Source organism: Trichomycterus rosablanca, chromosome 17 (genome assembly GCF_030014385.1).
Source record: "Trichomycterus rosablanca isolate fTriRos1 chromosome 17, fTriRos1.hap1, whole genome shotgun sequence".
Classification (NCBI taxonomy): domain Eukaryota; kingdom Metazoa; phylum Chordata; class Actinopteri; order Siluriformes; family Trichomycteridae; genus Trichomycterus; species Trichomycterus rosablanca.
In genome coordinates this window covers 16,362,141-16,382,503 of record NC_086004.1, presented here as the reverse complement: position 1 = coordinate 16,382,503, position 20,363 = coordinate 16,362,141, and the positions used below count along the sequence as shown (strand labels likewise).

At 38.8% G+C, this 20,363-nt stretch overlaps 1 protein-coding gene across 4 annotated transcripts in view; it reads left to right on the top strand.

Moving 5' to 3' along the window:
* vps13c (vacuolar protein sorting 13 homolog C) overlaps positions 1-20,363 on the top strand; it is a 139,764-nt gene that overhangs the window by 35,199 nt on the left and 84,202 nt on the right. For all 4 annotated transcript variants that reach the window (XM_063012860.1, XM_063012859.1, XM_063012862.1 and 1 more), the window contains 14 exons: positions 3,022-3,136; positions 4,925-5,061; positions 5,173-5,302; positions 6,038-6,155; positions 6,263-6,398; positions 9,121-9,202; positions 9,289-9,389; positions 9,957-10,110; positions 13,197-13,276; positions 13,378-13,437; positions 15,763-15,913; positions 16,169-16,285; positions 17,245-17,348; positions 17,450-17,617. In XM_063012860.1, the coding sequence (XP_062868930.1) occupies positions 3,022-3,136; positions 4,925-5,061; positions 5,173-5,302; positions 6,038-6,155; positions 6,263-6,398; positions 9,121-9,202; positions 9,289-9,389; positions 9,957-10,110; positions 13,197-13,276; positions 13,378-13,437; positions 15,763-15,913; positions 16,169-16,285; positions 17,245-17,348; positions 17,450-17,617 (1,653 nt within the window). The remainder of the gene's footprint in view (positions 1-3,021; positions 3,137-4,924; positions 5,062-5,172; positions 5,303-6,037; positions 6,156-6,262; positions 6,399-9,120; positions 9,203-9,288; positions 9,390-9,956; positions 10,111-13,196; positions 13,277-13,377; positions 13,438-15,762; positions 15,914-16,168; positions 16,286-17,244; positions 17,349-17,449; positions 17,618-20,363) is intronic.

Genomic DNA, 20,363 nt, shown 5'->3' with positions numbered 1-20,363 from the left:
ATAAGTTCAGTCTTCGCTTCTGGTCACTGTTCTCTGGGAAGTATTTTTTTTTTTTTTCCATCATCCAAAAACATGCAGAGTGTGAATTGGCTGTTTTAAATTGGTACTAGATGTGAGTGAACAAGTAAATATATAAGTAAATGGTTTAATATTACAGATTGGTGCCCTGTGTTTAATGTACTGTGTTGGACCCAGCATTACCATGATCAGAACAAAGCAATAGGTCTTTGAAAGGTGACGTAAAACCGAAGTGAAGTCTGGGTTAGCCGCCATTTTAGAGGTATTCAGTCTGTTATGTGTTGAACCCGGAGCAATGAATCTTTGTTTGCTTTTTTCTTAATGAAATTGTGCGATCCTTCATAAGTATTAAACAGCTACTGCGTTAAAATACAACATGTCCATCAATACAGCTGTAATATTAATCCAAAAAGGTAATTACTTAAGTAAAGGATATGTACAGGGGTTGGACAATGAAACTGAAACACCTGTCATTTTAGTGTGGGAGGTTTCATGGCTAAATTGGACCAGTCTGGTGGCCAATCTTCATTAATTGCACATTGCACCAGTAAGAGCAGAGTGTGAAGGTTCAATTAGCAGGGTAAGAGCACAGTTTTGCTCAAAATATTGCAATGCACACAACATTATGGGTGACATACCAGAGTTCAAAAGAGGACAAATTGTTGGTGCACGTCTTGCTGGCGCATCTGTGACCAAGACAGCAAGTCTTTGTGATGTATCAAGAGCCACGGTATCCAGGGTAATGTCAGCATACCACCAAGAAGGACAAACCACATCCAACAGGATTAACTGTGAACGCAAGAGGAAGCTGTCTGAAAGGGATGTTCGGGTGCTAACCCGGATTGTGTCCAAAAAACATAAAACCACGGCTGCCCAAATCACGGCAGAATTAAATGTGCACCTCAACTCTCCTGTTTCCACCAGAACTGTCCGTCGGGAGCTCCACAGGGTCAATATACACGGCCGGGCTGCTATAGCCAAACCTTTGGTCACTCGTGCCAATGCCAAACGTCGGTTTCAATGGTGCAAGGAGCGCAAATCTTGGGCTGTGGACAATGTGAAACATGTATTGTTCTCTGATGAGTCCACCTTTACTGTTTTCCCCACATCCGGGAGAGTTACGGTGTGGAGAAGCCCCAAAGAAGCGTACCACCCAGACTGTTGCATGCCCAGAGTGAAGCATGGGGGTGGATCAGTGATGGTTTGGGCTGCCATATCATGGCATTCCCTTGGCCCAATACTTGTGCCAAGGACTACCGAACCATTCTGGAGGACCATGTGCATCCATTGGTTCAAACATTGTATCCTGAAGGCGGTGCCGTGTATCAGGATGACAATGCACTAATACACACAGCAAGACTGGTGAAAGATTGGTTTGATGAACATGAAAGTGAAGTTGAACATCTCCCATGGCCTGCACAGTCACCAGATCTAAATATTATTGAGCCACTTTGGGGTGTTTTGGAGAAGCGAGTCAGGAAACGTTTTCCTCCACCAGCATCACATAGTGACCTGGCCACTATCCTGCAAGAAGAATGGCTTAAAATCCCTCTGACCACTGTGCAGGACTTGTATATGTCATTTCCAAGACGAATTGACGCTGTATTGGCCGCAAAAGGAGGCCATACTAATAAATTATTAACCAGGTGTTTCAGTTTCATTGTCCAACCCCTGTACATTACATTACATTTTCAGCATTTAGCAGACGCTTTTATCCAAAGCGACTTACACAATGAGCAATTGAGGGTTAAGGGCCTTGCTCAGGGACCCAACAGTGGCAACTTGGTGGTGGCGGGGCTTGAACCGGCAACCTTCTGTTTACTAGTCCAGTACCTTAACCACTGAGCTATCACTGGCCCTATGTAAAGCTCTTATGCTGTTGTTTCCACCGGTAGTTTAACCTGGAGTTAAAATGTGTGCTTGTGCTTTATCTTGTTTGCCTTGTGTTATGAATACAGCTGATTTTGACCCAGTCATGCGTGAACAATAAATTATGTATAATCAAATTTTTCATACATGTTATTGATTGTTTCCTTGTTATCAAGATTTTGAATGCCACATGAAGTATGGAAACCAGTTTTTACACCGGAACAATAACAGATCCCATGCTAAGCTTGTCTCAGTGTGGACTCTGCTCATTTTGCTTCTGCTTCTCCAGCTTGCACAGTCAGTAATGGTTGTACTGACCATTGATTATTAAATTGTGAAATTAATGTCTGCAACACCCTTTTAAAATGTTAAAGAAAAAAGGGAAACGATTTAAGACTATGAATTTGTAACAGATGAGGAAATCATAATTGGGTATAAAAGGAGGATCCACCAAAAGCTCAGTCTTTGCAAGCCGGGGCTCATGAGTCATGAGTACTCTGGAACAAATGTTTTCACCTAACATGGTCCAGTGCTTGTGTGCTTACGCATCGTACATCTTTTATGGATTTAAAAGTAAAACTGTCCCAAAAGTCCATCAAACCCTTTTAGGCTATTTTTTTTGTATTTATGTTTTTAAGAGTAAGTATTCATGTTAAAATGCAAAGACCATAAGGTGCAACAAAATGAACATTCTATTAAGTGCTTTGGTTACATTCAGCTATATACTTGCTAATTACCCTAAATATTGCACTGCTTACATATCATATATCTAGAGCTGAGCAGTTTTTGATCTTTATTTAAATTTTCTGTTTTTAACATATTTGAATTGGGCACATTAAAATCAGAGGCATCAATGTGTGTAAAGTTTATTGAACAGCCATTGCTGGACAACAGACACACTCAGCCATTTACTCTTACATAACATTTTGAAATTACCCATTCCACCTTTAGCATGTTTTTAAATGGTAGAATAAGGGCAGAGATAACCCACACTGACAGAAAAAAGAAACTCCTAAGAGAAAGAGATCCAAATTGAGAATTGAATATTGTCCTTTGTGACACTCTACCAACTGAAATTTTAACATTTTCAACAATTTCAACTTACTTAAACATTAATGTTTTCTTTGTTTGTAGCTAACTGTAAACAGCTTGATAGAGTTCTTTAAGGCGGGGAAGGGTGTGGACCTGGAGGTGATCACTTTAGCTACACTAAGCAAACTGGAGGAAATAAAGGAGAAGACAGCCAGTGGTAATGTTCATTAGTTTTTCTTGGCAGAGTCCCTTTCGATTGATGATAATTTGAATTATTGTAATACTTGTAATTATTTTTTGATATACAGTGTATCACAAAAGTGAGTACACCCCTCACATTTCTGCAGATATTTAAGTATATCTTTTCATGGGACAACACTGACAAAATGACACTTTGACACAATGAAAAGTAGTCTGTGTGCAGCTTATATAACAGTGTAAATTTATTCTTCCCTCAAAATAACTCAATATACAGCCATTAATGTCTAAACCACCGGCAACAAAAGTGAGTACACCCCTTAGTGAAAGTTCCTGAAGTGTCAATATTTTGTGTGGCCACCATTATTTCCCAGAACTGCCTTAACTCTCCTGGGCATGGAGTTTACCAGAGCTTCACAGGTTGCCACTGAAATGCTTTTCCACTCCTCCATGACGACATCACGGAGCTGGCAGATATTCGAGACTTTGCGCTCCTCCACCTTCCGCTTGATGATGCCCCAAAGATGTTCTATTGGGTTTAGGTCTGGAGACATGCTTGGCCAGTCCATCACCTTTACCCTCAGCCTCTTCAATAAAGCAGTGGTCGTCTTAGAGGTGTGTTTGGGGTCATTATCATGCTGGAACACTGCCCTGCGACCCAGTTTCCGGAGGGAGGGGATCATGCTCTGCTTCAGTATTTCACAGTACATATTGGAGTTCATGTGTCCCTCAATGAAATGTAACTCCCCAACACCTGCTGCACTCATGCAGCCACAGACCATGGCATTCCCACCACCATGCTTGACTGTAGGCATGACACACTTATCTTTGTACTCCTCACCTGATTGCCGCCACACATGCTTGAGACCATCTGAACCAAACAAATTAATCTTGGTCTCATCAGACCATAGGACATGGTTCCAGTAATCCATGTCCTTTGTTGACATGTCTTCAGCAAACTGTTTGCGGGCTTTCTTGTGTAGAGACTTCAGAAGAGGCTTCCTTCTGGGGTGACAGCCATGCAGACCAATTTGATGTAGTGTGCGGCGTATGGTCTGAGCACTGACAGGCTGACCCCCCACCTTTTCAATCTCTGCAGCAATGCTGACAGCACTCCTGCGCCTATCTTTCAAAGACAGCAGTTGGATGTGACGCTGAGCACGTGCACTCAGCTTCTTTGGACGACCAACGCGAGGTCTGTTCTGAGTGGACCCTGCTCTTTTAAAACGCTGGATGATCTTGGCCACTGTGCTGCAGCTCAGTTTCAGGGTGTTGGCAATCTTCTTGTAGCCTTGGCCATCTTCATGTAGCGCAACAATTCATCTTTTAAGATCCTCAGAGAGTTCTTTGCCATGAGGTGCCATGTTGGAACTTTCAGTGACCAGTATGAGAGAGTGTGAGAGCTGTACTACTAAATTGAACACACCTGCTCCCTATGCACACCTGAGACCTAGTAACACTAACAAATCACATGACATTTTGGAGGGAAAATGACAAGCAGTGCTCAATTTGGACATTTAGGGGTGTAGTCTCTTAGGGGTGTACTCACTTTTGTTGCCGGTGGTTTAGACATTAATGGCTGTATATTGAGTTATTTTGAGGGAAGAATAAATTTACACTGTTATATAAGCTGCACACAGACTACTTTTCATTGTGTCAAAGTGTCATTTTGTCAGTGTTGTCCCATGAAAAGATATACTTAAATATCTGCAGAAATGTGAGGGGTGTACTCACTTTTGTGATACACTGTAGATGATCAATATAACTCACAATGCTAACCACTACAAACTGTACTTGTCTACTCTAGGCTTATCTCATATTATAGAGACACACAAGGTTCTGGATCTGAGGATTGATTTGAAACCCTCCTATCTGCTTGTGCCGAAGTCTGGCTTCTATCATGGCAACTCAGATCTCATGATAATAGATTTTGGTTGCTTGCAAGTAGGTGTTAAATAAAGAACATCTCATTGTTACTGTCTTTGTCTTCTATAAAACTGTAGAAAAGAGTTTCTTATTATGTGTGTGTTGTCTGTGTGTGTCTGTATATTCTAGTTAAACACTATTAACCAGGGCAGCCATGAGCAGGCTGCAAGTTTCTCCTCCCTGGAGGAGATCATGGACAGGGCATATGAGAAATTCTCTTTGGAACTACGTAGTGTTCAAGTACTCTACAGCAAATCAGGTAGATACTACTGTATTCATTGCAAAGACTACTATGTGGCAGTCTCATCAGACTCATCAGACTTTATGACAACATACGACATTTGAAGAATTGTGGAGGATTTTAATTAAACTGAGAATATTGCCATGTGTGTTCATTTAAACTTGTTTAAAAGGCTTCTTTTAAGCTGTACTAGTTATATGTGTTGTAGCCTTTGTTGTTTGCTGTGTCCAGTGACAGAACAGCTGACAATACACAAAATGTTCTCAGTGTATAATACATTTCAATATATACCACAGTTATGTACATACTCTTGGTTAAAATTACGGTTAAACATTGGTTAAAAATTGAATTTTTTATTAGATTGATAAGTTTATTGTGGATGTTCAGTTTTCACGTTCACGTTTCATTCAAACAAAAAAAATTGTATGAGGTCAAATTATAGACTTCAAAAATATTTACATATTGCAAACAAAATTTTGGATTAATCTTTATCCTAATTTTAATGTTTTTGGCTACATTTCTTATTGCCAACATCCCCTTTTTTCATCACAAGTTGTCTTTTTATCTTACTGTCTTTTTTGCATATTTTTGTTCGATAAATTACTCATAAAAAGTATAGAATTATAAAAATAACAACAACACCAATAATAATAATAACAACAACAATAATAATTTAAAATAAAGTATTATTCTAATATTGTGGCTTTATTAGCAATGGACTGTGTGTGTTTGCACATATTTGTTTGACCACAGGTGAGGAGTGGAAGAGTGCTCGGCTAAAGGGTTCATCCAGGCAGCATGTGCTGCAGCCCATGAACTTCACACTGCAGCTTGCCAAATGTATGGTCGAGAAAGACATACGCATGCCAAGGTCTTTTATGCACACACACACACACACACACACACACACTCACACACATACATTCTCTGTTTGCCTTTAATGCACCAACACTTGTGTATCTCTGTTGTTTAATGCAGATTTAAGGTGTTTGGGGAACTGCCATTGGTGCATGTGAAAATATCTGATCAAAAAATCCAAGGACTTTTGAAGCTGCTTTACAGTATTCCCCTACCCAGCATTGCATCTACACCTCCATCTACCCCCAAAGAGAAGGTCATATGGCCCACACAGACATTTAGGTCCTCATTTAACTGTAGAAAAGATATTAATTTAAATACAGATATATGTTTAATCTACATATATGTGTTACTATATTGTATGTACAGTGGGCGAAATAAGTATTTGATCCCCTGCTGATTTTGTAAGTTTACCCCCTTACAAAGACTTGAACAGTCTATAATTTTTATGGAAGGTTTATTTTAACAGAGAGAGACAGAATATCAACAAAAAATCCAGAAAAAAAACATTAAATAAAAGTTATAAATTAATTTGTATTTAATTAAGGGAAATAAGTATTTGATCCCCTACCAACCAGCAAGAATTCTGACCCCCACAGACCGGTTATGTGCCCATGAGGCACACAAATTAGTCCTGTCCCTGTTTAAAAGACTCCTGTCACAGAATCAGTTTCTTCTGTTCAAATCTCTCGACCACCATGGGCAAGACCAAAGAGCTATCAAAGGATGTCAGGGACAAGATTGTAGACCTGCACAAGGCTGGAATGGGCTACAAGACCATCAGCAAGAAGCTTGGTGAGAAAGAGACCACTGTTGATGCGATCATTCGAAAATGGAAGAAATACAAGATCACAGTCAATCACCCTCGCTCTGGAGCTCCATGCAAGATCTCACCTGGTGGGGTAAGAATGATTCTGAGAAAGGTGAGGTCAGCCAGAATTACACGGGAGGAGCTTGTCAATGATCTCAAGGGAGCTGGGAGCACAGTCACCAAGAAAACCATTAGTAACACACTTCGCCGTAATGGATTGAGATCCTGCAGTGCCTGCAAAGTCCCTTTGCTCAAGAAGGCTCATGTACAGGCCCGTCTGAAGTTTGCCAATGAACACCTGAATGATTCAGAGAAAGCTTGGGAGAATGTGATATGGTCAGATGAGACCAAAATTGAGCTCTTTGGCATCAACTCCACTCGCCGTGTTTGGAGGCAAAGAAATGCCCGGTGGGGATGGTGTTCTTGGGGTCATATCCAGCATTTCTCTGCTCCCAGCTCCCTTGAGATCATTGACAAGCTCCTCCCGTGTAATTCTGGACTGACCTCACCTTTCTCAGAATCATTCTTACCCCACCAGGTGAGATCTTGCATGGAGCTCCAGAGTGAGGGTGATTGACTGTGATCTTGTATTTCTTCCATTTTCGAATGATCGCACCAACAGTGGTCTCTTTCTCACCAAGCTTCTTGCTGATGGTCTTGTAGCCCATTCCAGCCTTGTGCAGGTCTACAATCTTGTCCCTGACATCCTTTGATAGCTCTTGGTCTTGGTGGTCGAGAGATTTGAACGGAAGAAACTGATTCTGTGACAGGAGTCTTTTATACAGGGACAGGACTAATTTGTGTGCCTCATGGGCACATAACCGGTCTGTGGGGGTCAGAATTCTTGCTGGTTGGTAGGGGATCAAATACTTATTTCCCTTAATTAAATACAAATTAATTTATAACTTTTATTTAATGTTTTTTTTCTGGATTTTTTGTTGATATTCTGTCTCTCTCTGTTAAAATAAACCTTCCATAAAAATTATACTGTTCAAGTCTTTGTAAGGGGGTAAACTTACAAAATCAGCAGGGGATCAAATACTTATTTCCCCCACTGTGTATGTATGTATGTGCGTTTTTAAAGGTTACTAGGTTAGGTTAAAGGTTAAAGGCTACTCTAAGGAATGATAGAAGAGAACCATTTAATAGCTAGTGCTAAATCTGCCCCAAATAAGGAAACAATTATAAAAAAATAATCTGAAGTGGTGTCTATCTCATGATGTAAATTGAATTAATACAATCAGTACAACATTCTAAACCCATAAGACAAAGAAAGAACAAAAGAAGAACTCAAACATTCTGTAACAGGGCAGATTGCACCTCACCACTGAGGCACCAAGTTTTGCCCCACACCTGCAAGAACTGAAAATGAACCCAATTTGCAATCTGCTTAACCAAGGTAGGACAGTACTTCTGGTAGAAAAGTGTGTGCTCCACAGTTGTTGGCACCACTTCATTTATTACTTTGTACCACCTCCCTTTTTTAAGATAACAGCTTGTATTCTTCTTTTATATAATGTGTAACAAGACTGAAAAACACATGGCAAGGGATCTAAGAATCTCTCCAGATTCTTTATATTCCAGGGTTCCAGGGTTTATGGAATTTGCTTGTCAGCTCATCCCACAGGTTTTCTGTAGGGTTTTGGTCAGAGGACTGAAATGACCATGGCAAAACGTTGATTCTGTGGTCAGTAAAACATTCTTGTATTGATTTTAAGATGTCCTTTCAGTCATTGTCCCTTTCAAATATCTAGCCATGGCCTAGTTAAAGCTTTCTAGCTGAGGCAGTCAGATTTCGATTTAATATTAGCTGGTACTGTACATCATATAAAAATTGAAAATAGCATATTACCTTTATCTTTCAAAGTAAAGGTCTAATAACTGCATTATACACAACCTGCAAACAAAAAGCTTTCATTTAAATATTTATCTGTAATGCAACTACATGCAGAAAAAATGCATCAGGGGTTTTTGTTTTCTACTCTGTTTAGAGAGTTCATTGGTAGGTTGTGGAGCAAATGTGGCATTATATACAAAATGTATCAGTAATAAAATTCAATTATTGAATGACTGACTAAATAGGATCTGTGTGTCAGGTTGTTTGTTAATATAGAGTGCAGCAGATTATGAATGAATGTTTTCAGAACAGTGTGGTATTTGTACCCAGGTGTTGCAGATGCCATTAGCAGACAGAAGGCCAAGGGTGCTGAGTATAGATCCGTCAGAACTGCCCTGCACTGTAATATCAGGTGAGGGACACTTATGGTGACTTTACTTTAAATCCTTAACAGAGTGAAGTAAAACTAAAGCATTGTGTGTGTTTGTGTGTGTTTAGACTCTGAGGAAGACACTAGTGAAAGGTCTTTCAGTAAGGAAGCTCAGAGATCAGCGTGGGAAGAATTGATCGATATTCATTTTAAATTTGAAGTTAAAACAGTAAGCTGTTTTTCCTGCATTTTTGTCAATTTTAATAAAGTTTAATATTTATTACATATATTACAGATTTATTACATTGTATATACACTATCCTTCAGAAATCGTACATTTGTTCAGAATTGGATTTCACTTATTTTAGTTTCTTATACATTTTCCTAAATGGAACATTATTTAAAATATAGTTCTCAAACATGTTTAAGCATGTCGCTATTTAATTTTTGCAGTTAGGTTGATTTGATGCTACATGTACCAAACTTGCTTTAGCTGTGTTTTTAACTCCTGGATGGTATTTCCTTTACATCTTGTAATTGATGTTATCTAAGAATTAAGGGAACAATAAATGTGATGTTTTCTGTATTAGCACAGAACTAATTAATCTATCCAAAAAGAACTCCTAAAATATTTTTTTTAAGAAATATGGCACTGTTCATGTATTGCATTGATGACATATTGTTTATGGTTCCTGTTTGTGTGTGTTTTAATATGTACTTAATGTTCTATGTGCTGTTCCATGTACTGTGTTGATGTCCCTGTTGTGTTTTTGTCTGTTTGTGTTGCTGTGTATAGGTGCTGTTAGAGCTCATGTATCAGGAGGGTCAGGAAGACACTGTGTTGGCTCTGAATATTTCAGAATTGGGTACTGAAGGCAAGATGAGGACATATGACCTCACCATTACCTCTTATCTGCGCAAGATCAGACTGGATTACTGTGAGATTAAAGGTATACTGCACACACACTAAAGGTGTGCATTAGGTCAAGAATTCTACAGTAACTTTTAATTGCAACAAGAAAAAATAAAACATTGAATTATAATTATGTTTTTACCACTGTGAACAGTCTGAGCAGAATTAAGGAACTCATTGCTATACCTTATTCTCGAAGGTTGTATGGTAGATGTAGAAGTTGCTAAAATGGCTAATATAGAAAAGTTCTGAATATAGGTTATAATAAAGGAAAGTTAATGTGATGGTAAGTTTTCTTTTTGGTAAGAGAATATTATTATAATTTATGAGAATTTACTTTGAGATAAAGGTGGTCATGGCTCTGTTTGGATTTACTTTGGGTGGCTTGTGATTAATATGCAGTAATCAATCAAAGGACCCTTAACACAATGTGACAGTTTTTAAATACCCTATACAGGATGCCATTTGATCCATGTGCTGCAGCCCTAATTCAACAACTTGAGTATCCTCCTTTCTTGCTTATCCTGGTGCTGGTGGATGGTCATTTTCTGGAGTATTTCTTCTTGCCTTATTCATGTTTGATGGTGCCAAAGTGATGTAGTGCCACATAAATTCTTGTTGAGATTTTGGTGCAGGTCAAAACACCTCCAGGCAACCTCTTTGTTTTCTTTAGGCCACTTGACTTATGGCTTGACTGATTTGGTTTATCCTTTGCCTTATGCCTTTGACCATGCTAGTTTGCTGCTTGTTTTTCTCTAGAGTTTAGGTTGCAGAGTTGGCAGTTTCTTCTGAGCTATTTTAAAAATGGTTTTCTTTAGTTTTATAAAGGTTTTCTTTTCCTGGCAGGATAATCTGCTGTCACATTCTTATCTTTTCTGGGCAAGGAAAACCCCTAATGAACCAGCCTGGAGCAACAGTGACAGGGGAAAAAGTTCTTAATGCTGTATTATAAGAAAGAAACCTTGAGTTAAATTAAAAAAAGAACATATTCTTCATAAACAGTCTAAATAATGATTGGATTAATTAAATTAGGACTACACAAACATACTAAATGGATAAAAAAAATCAGTTTTTTTAATCAGAAAATTATCATTAATAAGAAGCATAATGAATGTAACAGGAGTTTACCATCCTAATTTCAGTCAATAATACTCAAAAACTGTCATTAGTATTTTTGCTGGAGCTAAATACTCATTGGGAATTATGCAAGAACATTAGTGCATTAAAATAGTAATCAAACAGATACCTAAGGCAGTGGTAGCTTACTGTTTAAGCTACTGAACTAGTGATCAATAGGTTGCTGGTTTAAACCCCACCCATGTCAAGTTTTTTATTTTTATTTTTCATTTAACCTTTATTTAACCAGGCAAGTCATTAAGAACTGCTTCTTATTTACAATGGCGGCCTGGCAAAAGGCAAAAACTCTTGAGGAACAATCATACAAACAAATTTACATAAGACATTGAAAACAAACAACAATGATCACAATACAATACACAACACATAGTCGAATCACCCAGCAACAGTATAAAAAAAGAATCAATTTGTCATACAGCTGCATGTATCTCTTAAGATATCTGTAATTTGTTTTTTAAAAGATGTCTTAGAAATAAATGTATCCAGCCTTAGAGTTTCAGTTTGTTCCAGTCTATGGCTGCAGCCCCTTGAAATGATGACTGACCAAAAATGGTGTTCGTTTTAGGAACCTTCAGTGAAATACGATGAGCAGCGCGAGTATAATAAACTGAAGATGAGGTTTGCAATAAATGACACAAATAGGGAGGAGACAAACCAAGCAGGGTTTTGTATATAAGCATAAACCAATGAATAGCACGACGAGTGTGTAAAGATGGCCTGTTCACAGTAGAATAAAGGGTACAGTGATGTGTTTTATATGGAGCATTTATCGCAAACCAAATGGCAGAGTGATAAATTACGTCAAGTTTCAGAAGATCACTTTTTCGAGCTGACCTGTATATAACATCACCAAAATCTAACAAGGGGAGGATGGTCATTTGTACAAGTTTCTGTTTAGCAGATCGGCTAAGAGAGGCCCGCATTCTATACAGAGAGCCTTAGATTGTAATTTGCTAATGTGATATGAAAATGTCAGTGTGCTATCTAGCCATATGCCCAAATATTTATACTCAGAGACCTGACTTAGCCCCATCGACAGTAATGATGTCATTTACATTTACATTTTCAGCATTTAGCAGACGCTTTTATCCAAAGCGACTTACACAATGAGCAGAACACGATGAGCAATTGAGGGTTAAGGGCCTTGCTCAGGGACCCAACAGTGGCAACTTGGTGGTGGCGGGGCTTGAACCGGCAACCTTCTGTTTACTAGTCCAGTACCTTAACCACTGAGCTATCACTGGCCCTGGTCCATGTCAGGGACTGCTTGGTGAACCGAACCTCTTTTGCCAAACCACATAACCTTAGTCTTGGTGGTATTTAACACAAGATCTAAATTAGAAAAGGCCTGTTGGACCATCAAAAAGCTATTCTGGAGCGATGAAAATACTGCCTCCGGAGATGGACCAATAGCATACAGAACTGTATCGTCCGCATAAAGATGGATTAATGTGTCTTCAACAGAGTAAACAATGTTGTTTATGTATAAAGAGAATAATGTTGGACCTAAGATCGAACCCTGAGGCACACCTTTAGTAACAGATAGAGGCTGTGAGAGAAATTGTTCTGATTTAACTTGGTGCACCCTATCCGCAAGATAATTTGAAAACCACGCCAGTGAGTGATCCGAGACTCCAATGCTGCCCAACCTATCTAAAAGCATTGAATGATCAACAGTGTCAAAAGCCTTAGCTAGATCAATAAATATAGCTGCACAACACTGTTTAGAATCTAATGCAGAAACTATGTCATTCAAAAGTTGCCAGTGTTGGGCCCCTAAGCAAAGCACTTAATATTCAATTGCCTGCATTGTATCAGTTATTGTTGTAGGTGTTTGTGGATAAAGTTGTATGCTTACTGCCATAAATGTTAATGTAATAATACCACCTGAAAACACTGGGCACAAGGAAGAATACACACTGTGAACAGGGTGCCAGTTCATTGCCTTGCCATACATGTCTTTGTGTTTGTGTGCATTTGTGCTAGATTCTAATAATCAGCCATTACATCTAATAACTTCATCAGACAAACATGGATCCGATCTGCTGAAAGTGGAGTATCTCAAGGTAAGCACAAAACTGCTAAAGCATTTACTTTTTATTACTGCTTCTTATGTAATATGGGTTTGAGTTGTTTGCAGTATTTATTAAATCACTGCATTATTTAGGCTGATGTAAATGGGCCCAGTTTCCAAAGCCTTTTTGACAACACAGAGCAGACACTGAAGGTACTTGCTACTTGTAATTTCTTTAACTTTCTGTAATGATTTAGATAGAAATGTATACATACAGTTAACATTTAGTTATCCTAAATATAAGATAAAATGGTTGTAGTTTGCTGATCCTAATTGGGTAAACTAAATGCTTTGCAAGTAAACATAGTCAAATGATACATTCTGTTAAACATTTTACATTTGCTTACGTTTATTGGACAAACAGCTGATTTAACATTCATTTATTCAAGGTTTTATATTAACATTATTTAAGAAATACCTGTTTAATTGGTTAAAGAAATTTTTTGGTAATTGTAAACATTTTAAAACTACTTTTTATTCCTTTACTTTAAAGATTCTTTAGTGTTTTACTGTAAAGCTTTTAAAGTTGTAAAGTTTCCACTTTTTCCACTAAAATCATTATTATTTTTGAACACTTTATAAAATAAAATATTTTTAAAAATTCTATTTATTTTAAACATTATTTATTATTTTAAAAACAAATTACATCACTTTTTACTTCTCCCCCACCCTCTCCGTTTCCAACAAAAATATGAAAGTGCAGAAACATTTTGAAGATCTTTCGTAATTGTAAAATATATATATTTTTAATTATTTGTTTTTATTTTTTACATTTAGTTAGTGACTTACATTTAGTTAAAATGTATTCAATTGCATTTGCTTCCAAGCTATAAAAGTAATGACTGGTTTCAAAATATATGTGTGCTACATACAGTGTATCACAAAAGTGAGTACACCCCTCACATTTCTGCAAATATTTTATTATATCTTTTCATGGGACAACACTATAGAAATAAAACTTGGATATAACTTAGAGTAGTCAGTGTACAACTTGTATAGCAGTGTAGATTTACTGTCTTCTGAAAATAACTCAACACACAGCCATTAATGTCTAAATAGCTGGCAACATAAGTGAGTACACCCCACAGTGAACATGTCCAAATTGTGCCCAAAGTGTCAATATTTTGTGTGACCACCATTATTATCCAGTACTGCCTTAACCCTCCTGGGCATGGAATTAACCAGAGCTGCACAGGTTGCTACTGGAATCCTCTTCCACTCCTCCATGATGACATCACAGAGCTGGTGGATGTTAGACACCTTGAACTCCTCCACCTTCCACTTGAGGATGCGCCACAGGTGCTCAATTGGGTTTAGTCCATCACCTTTACCTTCAGCTTCCTCAGCAAGGCAGTTGTCATCTTGGAGGTTGTGTTTGGGGTCGTTATCCTGTTGGAAAACTGCCATGAGGCCCAGTTTTCGAAGGGAGGGGATCATGCTCTGTTTCAGAATGTCACAGTACATGTTGGAATTCATGTTTCCCTCAATGAACTGCAGCTCCCCAGTGCCAGCAACACTCATGCAGACCATGATGCTACCACCACCATGCTTGACTGTAGGCAAGATACAGTTGTCTTGGTACTTCTCACCAGGGCGCCGCCACACATGCTGGACACCATCTGAGCCAAACAAGTTTATCTTGGTCTCGTCAGACCACAGGGCATTCCAGTAATCCATGTTCTTGGACTGCTTGTCTTCAGCAAACTGTTTGCGGGCTTTCTTGTGCGTCAGCTTCCTTCTGGCATGACGACCATGCAGACCGAGTTGATGCAGTGTGCGGCGTATGGTCTGAGCACTGACAGGCTGACCTCCCACGTCTTCAACCTCTGCAGCAATGCTGGCAGCACTCATGTGTCTATTTTTTAAAGCCAACCTCTGGATATGACGCCGAACACGTGGACTCAACTTCTTTGGTCGACCCTGGCGAAGCCTGTTCCGAGTGGAACCTGTCCTGGAAAACCGCTGTATGACCTTGGCCACCATGCTGTAGCTCAGTTTCAGGGTGTTAGCAATCTTCTTATAGCCCAGGCCATCTTTGTGGAGAGCAACAATTCTATTTCTCACATCCTCAGAGAGTTCTTTGCCATGAGGTGCCATGTTGAATATCCAGTGGCCAGTATGAGAGAATTGTACCCAAAACACCAAATTTAACAGCCCTGCTCCCCATTTACACCTGGGACCTTGACACATGACACCAGGGAGGGACAACGACACATTTGGGCACAATTTGGACATGTTCACTGTGGGGTGTACTCACTTATGTTGCCAGCTATTTAGACATTAATGGGTTATTTTCAGAAGACAGTAAATCTACACTGCTATACAAGCTGTACACTGACTACTCATGAAAGTTATATCCAAGTTTCATGTCTATAGTGTTGTCCCATGAAACGATATAATGAAATATTTACAGAAATGTGAGGGGTGTACTCACTTTTGTGATACACTGTATGTCATTTAATTTTTTTATGATTACAGATAGAGTTTTCCTCACTGGAATTTCTGTTGCACACAAAAGCTCTGCTGTCCACCATTAACTACTTTAATGCAGTTGTACCTCAGGAGCTCACAGCTAATGAAGAGAGAGAGACCAAGAGAGCAGCTAATAGAACTGCAGCAGAGAAGACTGGTAGACACACACACACACACACACACACACACACAATAACTTCCTACCACACAGATTACCAAACCTGTCCAGCTTAATCATCTTTATCCTGTGTGATGAAATGTTTTGTTTGCCTTTGGCTTTTTGTTGTTCTTCTATTGGTAATTAGTATAGTTAGTTCTAATATTGGTATATACACAACCTAGTTGTGAAATGAATGGGTTTGCTTATGAATGGGCTTTAAACTAAACCTAACTGATTACTGTCATTTCTTAGTAATTAAAGGTTCAAAGGATTCTGGCATAGTAAGCTTCAAGTTATTTGCAATGCTGGGCTCTTTTGGTGTGTTCATCACTGATGACAGAAGCAACATTGCAGACATTCGAATTCAAGGTACTTTTTGCCATGTTCCATTAATCAAAGTAAACTTTCATGAAACAGTTTGAAAGAACCAACACTATATGTTTGTATCTTTCTCTGTCTCTATTTCTATCTCTGCTGTGTAGAAATATTGACACCCTTGAATTTAATACTTTGTACAACCTACCTTTGCCAATGAGGCATCACTTAACACTGTATTTATAACACATTACGAGGTTAGATTAAACAGAGCACGTAATTTGCTTTTTACAGAATCTCTCCAAGTTGCATATGGTCCTAGGTCATCTCTTGTGCACTCTTATTCTTAACTCGCTCCACAAGCTGTCTGTGTGGTTTAGCTTAGGAGACTGAGATGGCCATGTGTTCAGTAAACCCTTTCCTGTGTTGATCTGGACAAATGTTTTGGGTCATTGTCCTGCTGGAAGATCCAGTCAGAGGCAGACAGATTTTGATTTAAAATGTAACCTTTAAAATTGCGAAAATTAAAGTTGCCATGTACCATAAGGTGGCTTTCACATTATCAGTAAATTGTGCTTTGTTCACCTTGAGACTGGGAACACATTGTGGCTTACCACAACATTTAATCCTCTCACTTGATACACAGCAAAATCACTTTCTGCTGGCTGTGCCATTAAGCGGCAAGCTTGAAAACAAAACACAGTCCAAGTCCAAAGTCCAAGAATGGTTAAAAATTATTTCCTCACCATTATGCAAGTGAGATCAGCAGCTAAAACAGTATTGCTCCTTAATAAGGTTTTAGCAGTTAAATACAAGGGTTCATTGTGAAAGATTTAATGATGATCAATGTGCTTACCAGAGACATCATTAGTAAAGGCTGAATGTGTCTTTGTTGTTGTAAATTGGGTGACATCGAGATTTAGTTGGTTACTGTATTAAAACAAACATTTAGATAATTATATAAAAAACTCAAAACATTTTACAACTGCAGTTGACATGATTTTTTCTTCCAGGAATTGATTTATCTATGGTGATCCAGGCCAAAGAGACAGAGGTGTTTGCCCGTCTGCGAGACATTGTAGTGCTAGATGTGGATCCAAAAACAGTTCACAAAAAGGTTTGACTCGATTCAATTAACCTTATTTCAAGCTTAAATAAGACCATCCACAGTTTGATTTTTTTAGGACTAAAGTAGTTAACAAATTGTCTTTGTGCCAGGTGGTGTCTATTGTGGGTGAAGAGGTGTTTAGCTTCAAGATAAGTCTTTATCCAGAAGCCATGGAGAAGGGGGGTTACACTGATACCTCAAAAGTGGACAGTAAAGTCATCCTAAGATTAGGCTGCATCAAAATTGTCTACCTTCACAAGTTCATCATATCTCTTCTGGTAAGATGTGAAATCTCACATACGCACACAAACACAGATCAATAGCACTCACTGTACATGGACCAACTTTTCTGCCATGTTGCAACCGTTTGCTTTGCAGAGTTTCCTGTTGTGAATAGAACAAGAGTAAAAAATATATTTATGAAATAAAAATATAAATATATACTTGTTTGCAATGTAAAGAAAGTCTGTTGAAAGGATTTATGAATAACCCAGACAAAGTAAATAAAAAAGCAGACTTTTTTGTTTCACATGCAAGGATTAGATTTAAGAAAACAGAAATACAGTGTATCACAAAAGTGAGTACACCCCTCACATTTCTGCAAATATTTTATTATATCTTTTCATGGGACAACACTATAGAAATAAAACTTGGATATAACTTAGAGTAGTCAGTGTACAGCTTGTATAGCAGTGTAGATTTACTGTCTTCTGAAAATAACTCAACACACAGCCATTAATGTCTAAATGGCTGGCAACATAAGTGAGTACACCCCACAGTGAACATGTCCAAATTGTGCCCAAAGTGTCAATATTTTGTGTGACCACCATTATTATCCAGCACTGCCTTAACCCTCCTGGGCATGGAATTCACCAGAGCTGCACAGGTTGCTACTGGAATCCTCTTCCACTCCTCCATGATGACATCACTAAGCTGGTGGATGTTAGACACCTTGAACTCCTCCACCTTCCACTTGAGGATGCGCCACAGGTGCTCAATTGGGTTTAGTTCATCACCTTTACCTTCAGCTTCCTCAGCAAGACAGTTGTCATCTTGGAGGTTGTGTTTGGGGTCGTTATCCTGTTGGAAAACTGCCATGAGGCCCAGTTTTCGAAGGGAGGGGATCATGCTGTGTTTCAGAATGTCACAGTACATGTTGGAATTCATGTTTCCCTCAATGAACTGCAGCTCCCCAGTGCCAGCAACACTCATGCAGCCCAAGACCATGATGCTACCACCACCATGCTTGACTGTAGGCAAGATACAGTTGTCTTGGTACTTCTCACCAGGGCGCTGCCACACATGCTGGACACCATCTGAGCCAAACAAGTTTATCTTGGTCTCATCAGACCACAGGGCATTCCAGTAATCCATGTTCTTGGACTGATGTCTTCAGCAAACTGTTTGCGGGCTTTCTTGTGCGTCAGCTTCCTTATGGGATGACGACCATGCAGACCGAGTTGATGCAGTATGCGGCGTATGGTCTGAGCACTGACAGGCTGACCTCCCACGTCTTCAACCTCTGCAGCAATGCTGGCAGCACTCATGTGTCTATTTTTTAAAGCCAACCTCTGGATATGACGCCGAACACGTGGACTCAACTTCTTTGGTCGACCCTGGTGAAGCCTGTTCCGAGTGGAACCTGTCCTGGAAAACCGCTGTATGACCTTGGCCACCATGCTGTAGCTCAGTTTCAGGGTGTTAGCAATCTTCTTATAGCCCAGGCCATCTTTGTGGAGAGCAACAATTCTATTTCTCACATCCTCAGAGAGTTCTTTGCCATGAGGTGCCATGTTGAATATCCAGTGGCCAGTATGAGAGAATTGTACCCAAAACATTAAATTTAACAGCCCTGCTCCCCATTTACACCTGGGACCTTGACACATGACACCAGGGAGGGACAACGACACATTTGGGCACAATTTGGACATGTTCACTGTGGGGTGTACTCACTTATGTTGCCAGCTATTTAGACATTAATGGCTGTGTGTTGAGTTATTTTCAGAAGACAGTAAATCTACACTGCTATACAAGCTGTACACTGACTACTCTAAGTTATATCCAAGTTTCATGTCTATAGTGTTGTCCCATGAAAAGATATAATGAAATATTTGCAGAAATGTGAGGGGTGTACTCACTTTTGTGATACACTGTATATGGACATAAAAAATAATAATTGGTGCACCCTAATATCTTTTAACACTGTATTTATAAATATAAATGAAATGTATGAATTTATAAGCATTTACAACAATATGTTTTAAAACAAAATTGAACAGGGTGCTCAGGTGGCTTAACAGTCCACTTGCCAGGTCATTTATACACATTACCATGATAACTTCTAAAAATCTATTTAAAAAAACAGGATATCAAATATCCTTCAGATGTGTCTAGAACTCAATTTTAGTCCACAAGTTCTAATTTAGATTGATTGAATATACTTTGAAAAGGCACAGGCCTTGGTCTATAAATTTCCACAATGAATACTTTATTGCCAGGACAAAAACCAAGCCATCAAATCTGGAATAAGGAACTGTCCTCTGATCACCAGGATCAGATTGTAGCAGGACATAAAACAGGACATAGACAATATCTAAGGCACTGAGTGCTCCACTGTCAAAGAGCATAAATTGTGAGAAATGAGGGATAGATGAATACATACAAATACAGGAACTTCCTTGAAGAAAACCTCTGTAAGAGCACATGCAAACTCAGACTGGGGCAACATTTCTCCTTTTAACACAACAGTGACCTGAAGCAAACTGCCAAAACAACACTGAAATAGCTTTGGGCAAGTCTCTGAATGTCATTTAACAGCCCAGCCAAATATCAGCTACATTTCTTAGCTTATAGTGATAGGTATAATGCTGCTAAAACTTATGTGAATCAAAAAATATTTTAAAGTCTAAAACATGTTTTACTTTCTGATTAAGATTGATGGGTAAAGTGTCAATTATATTTATTTAAAATCAGGTCCAGAACACAGTAGAGGTACAAAAAGTCATGGGGTCTATAAATATTCTA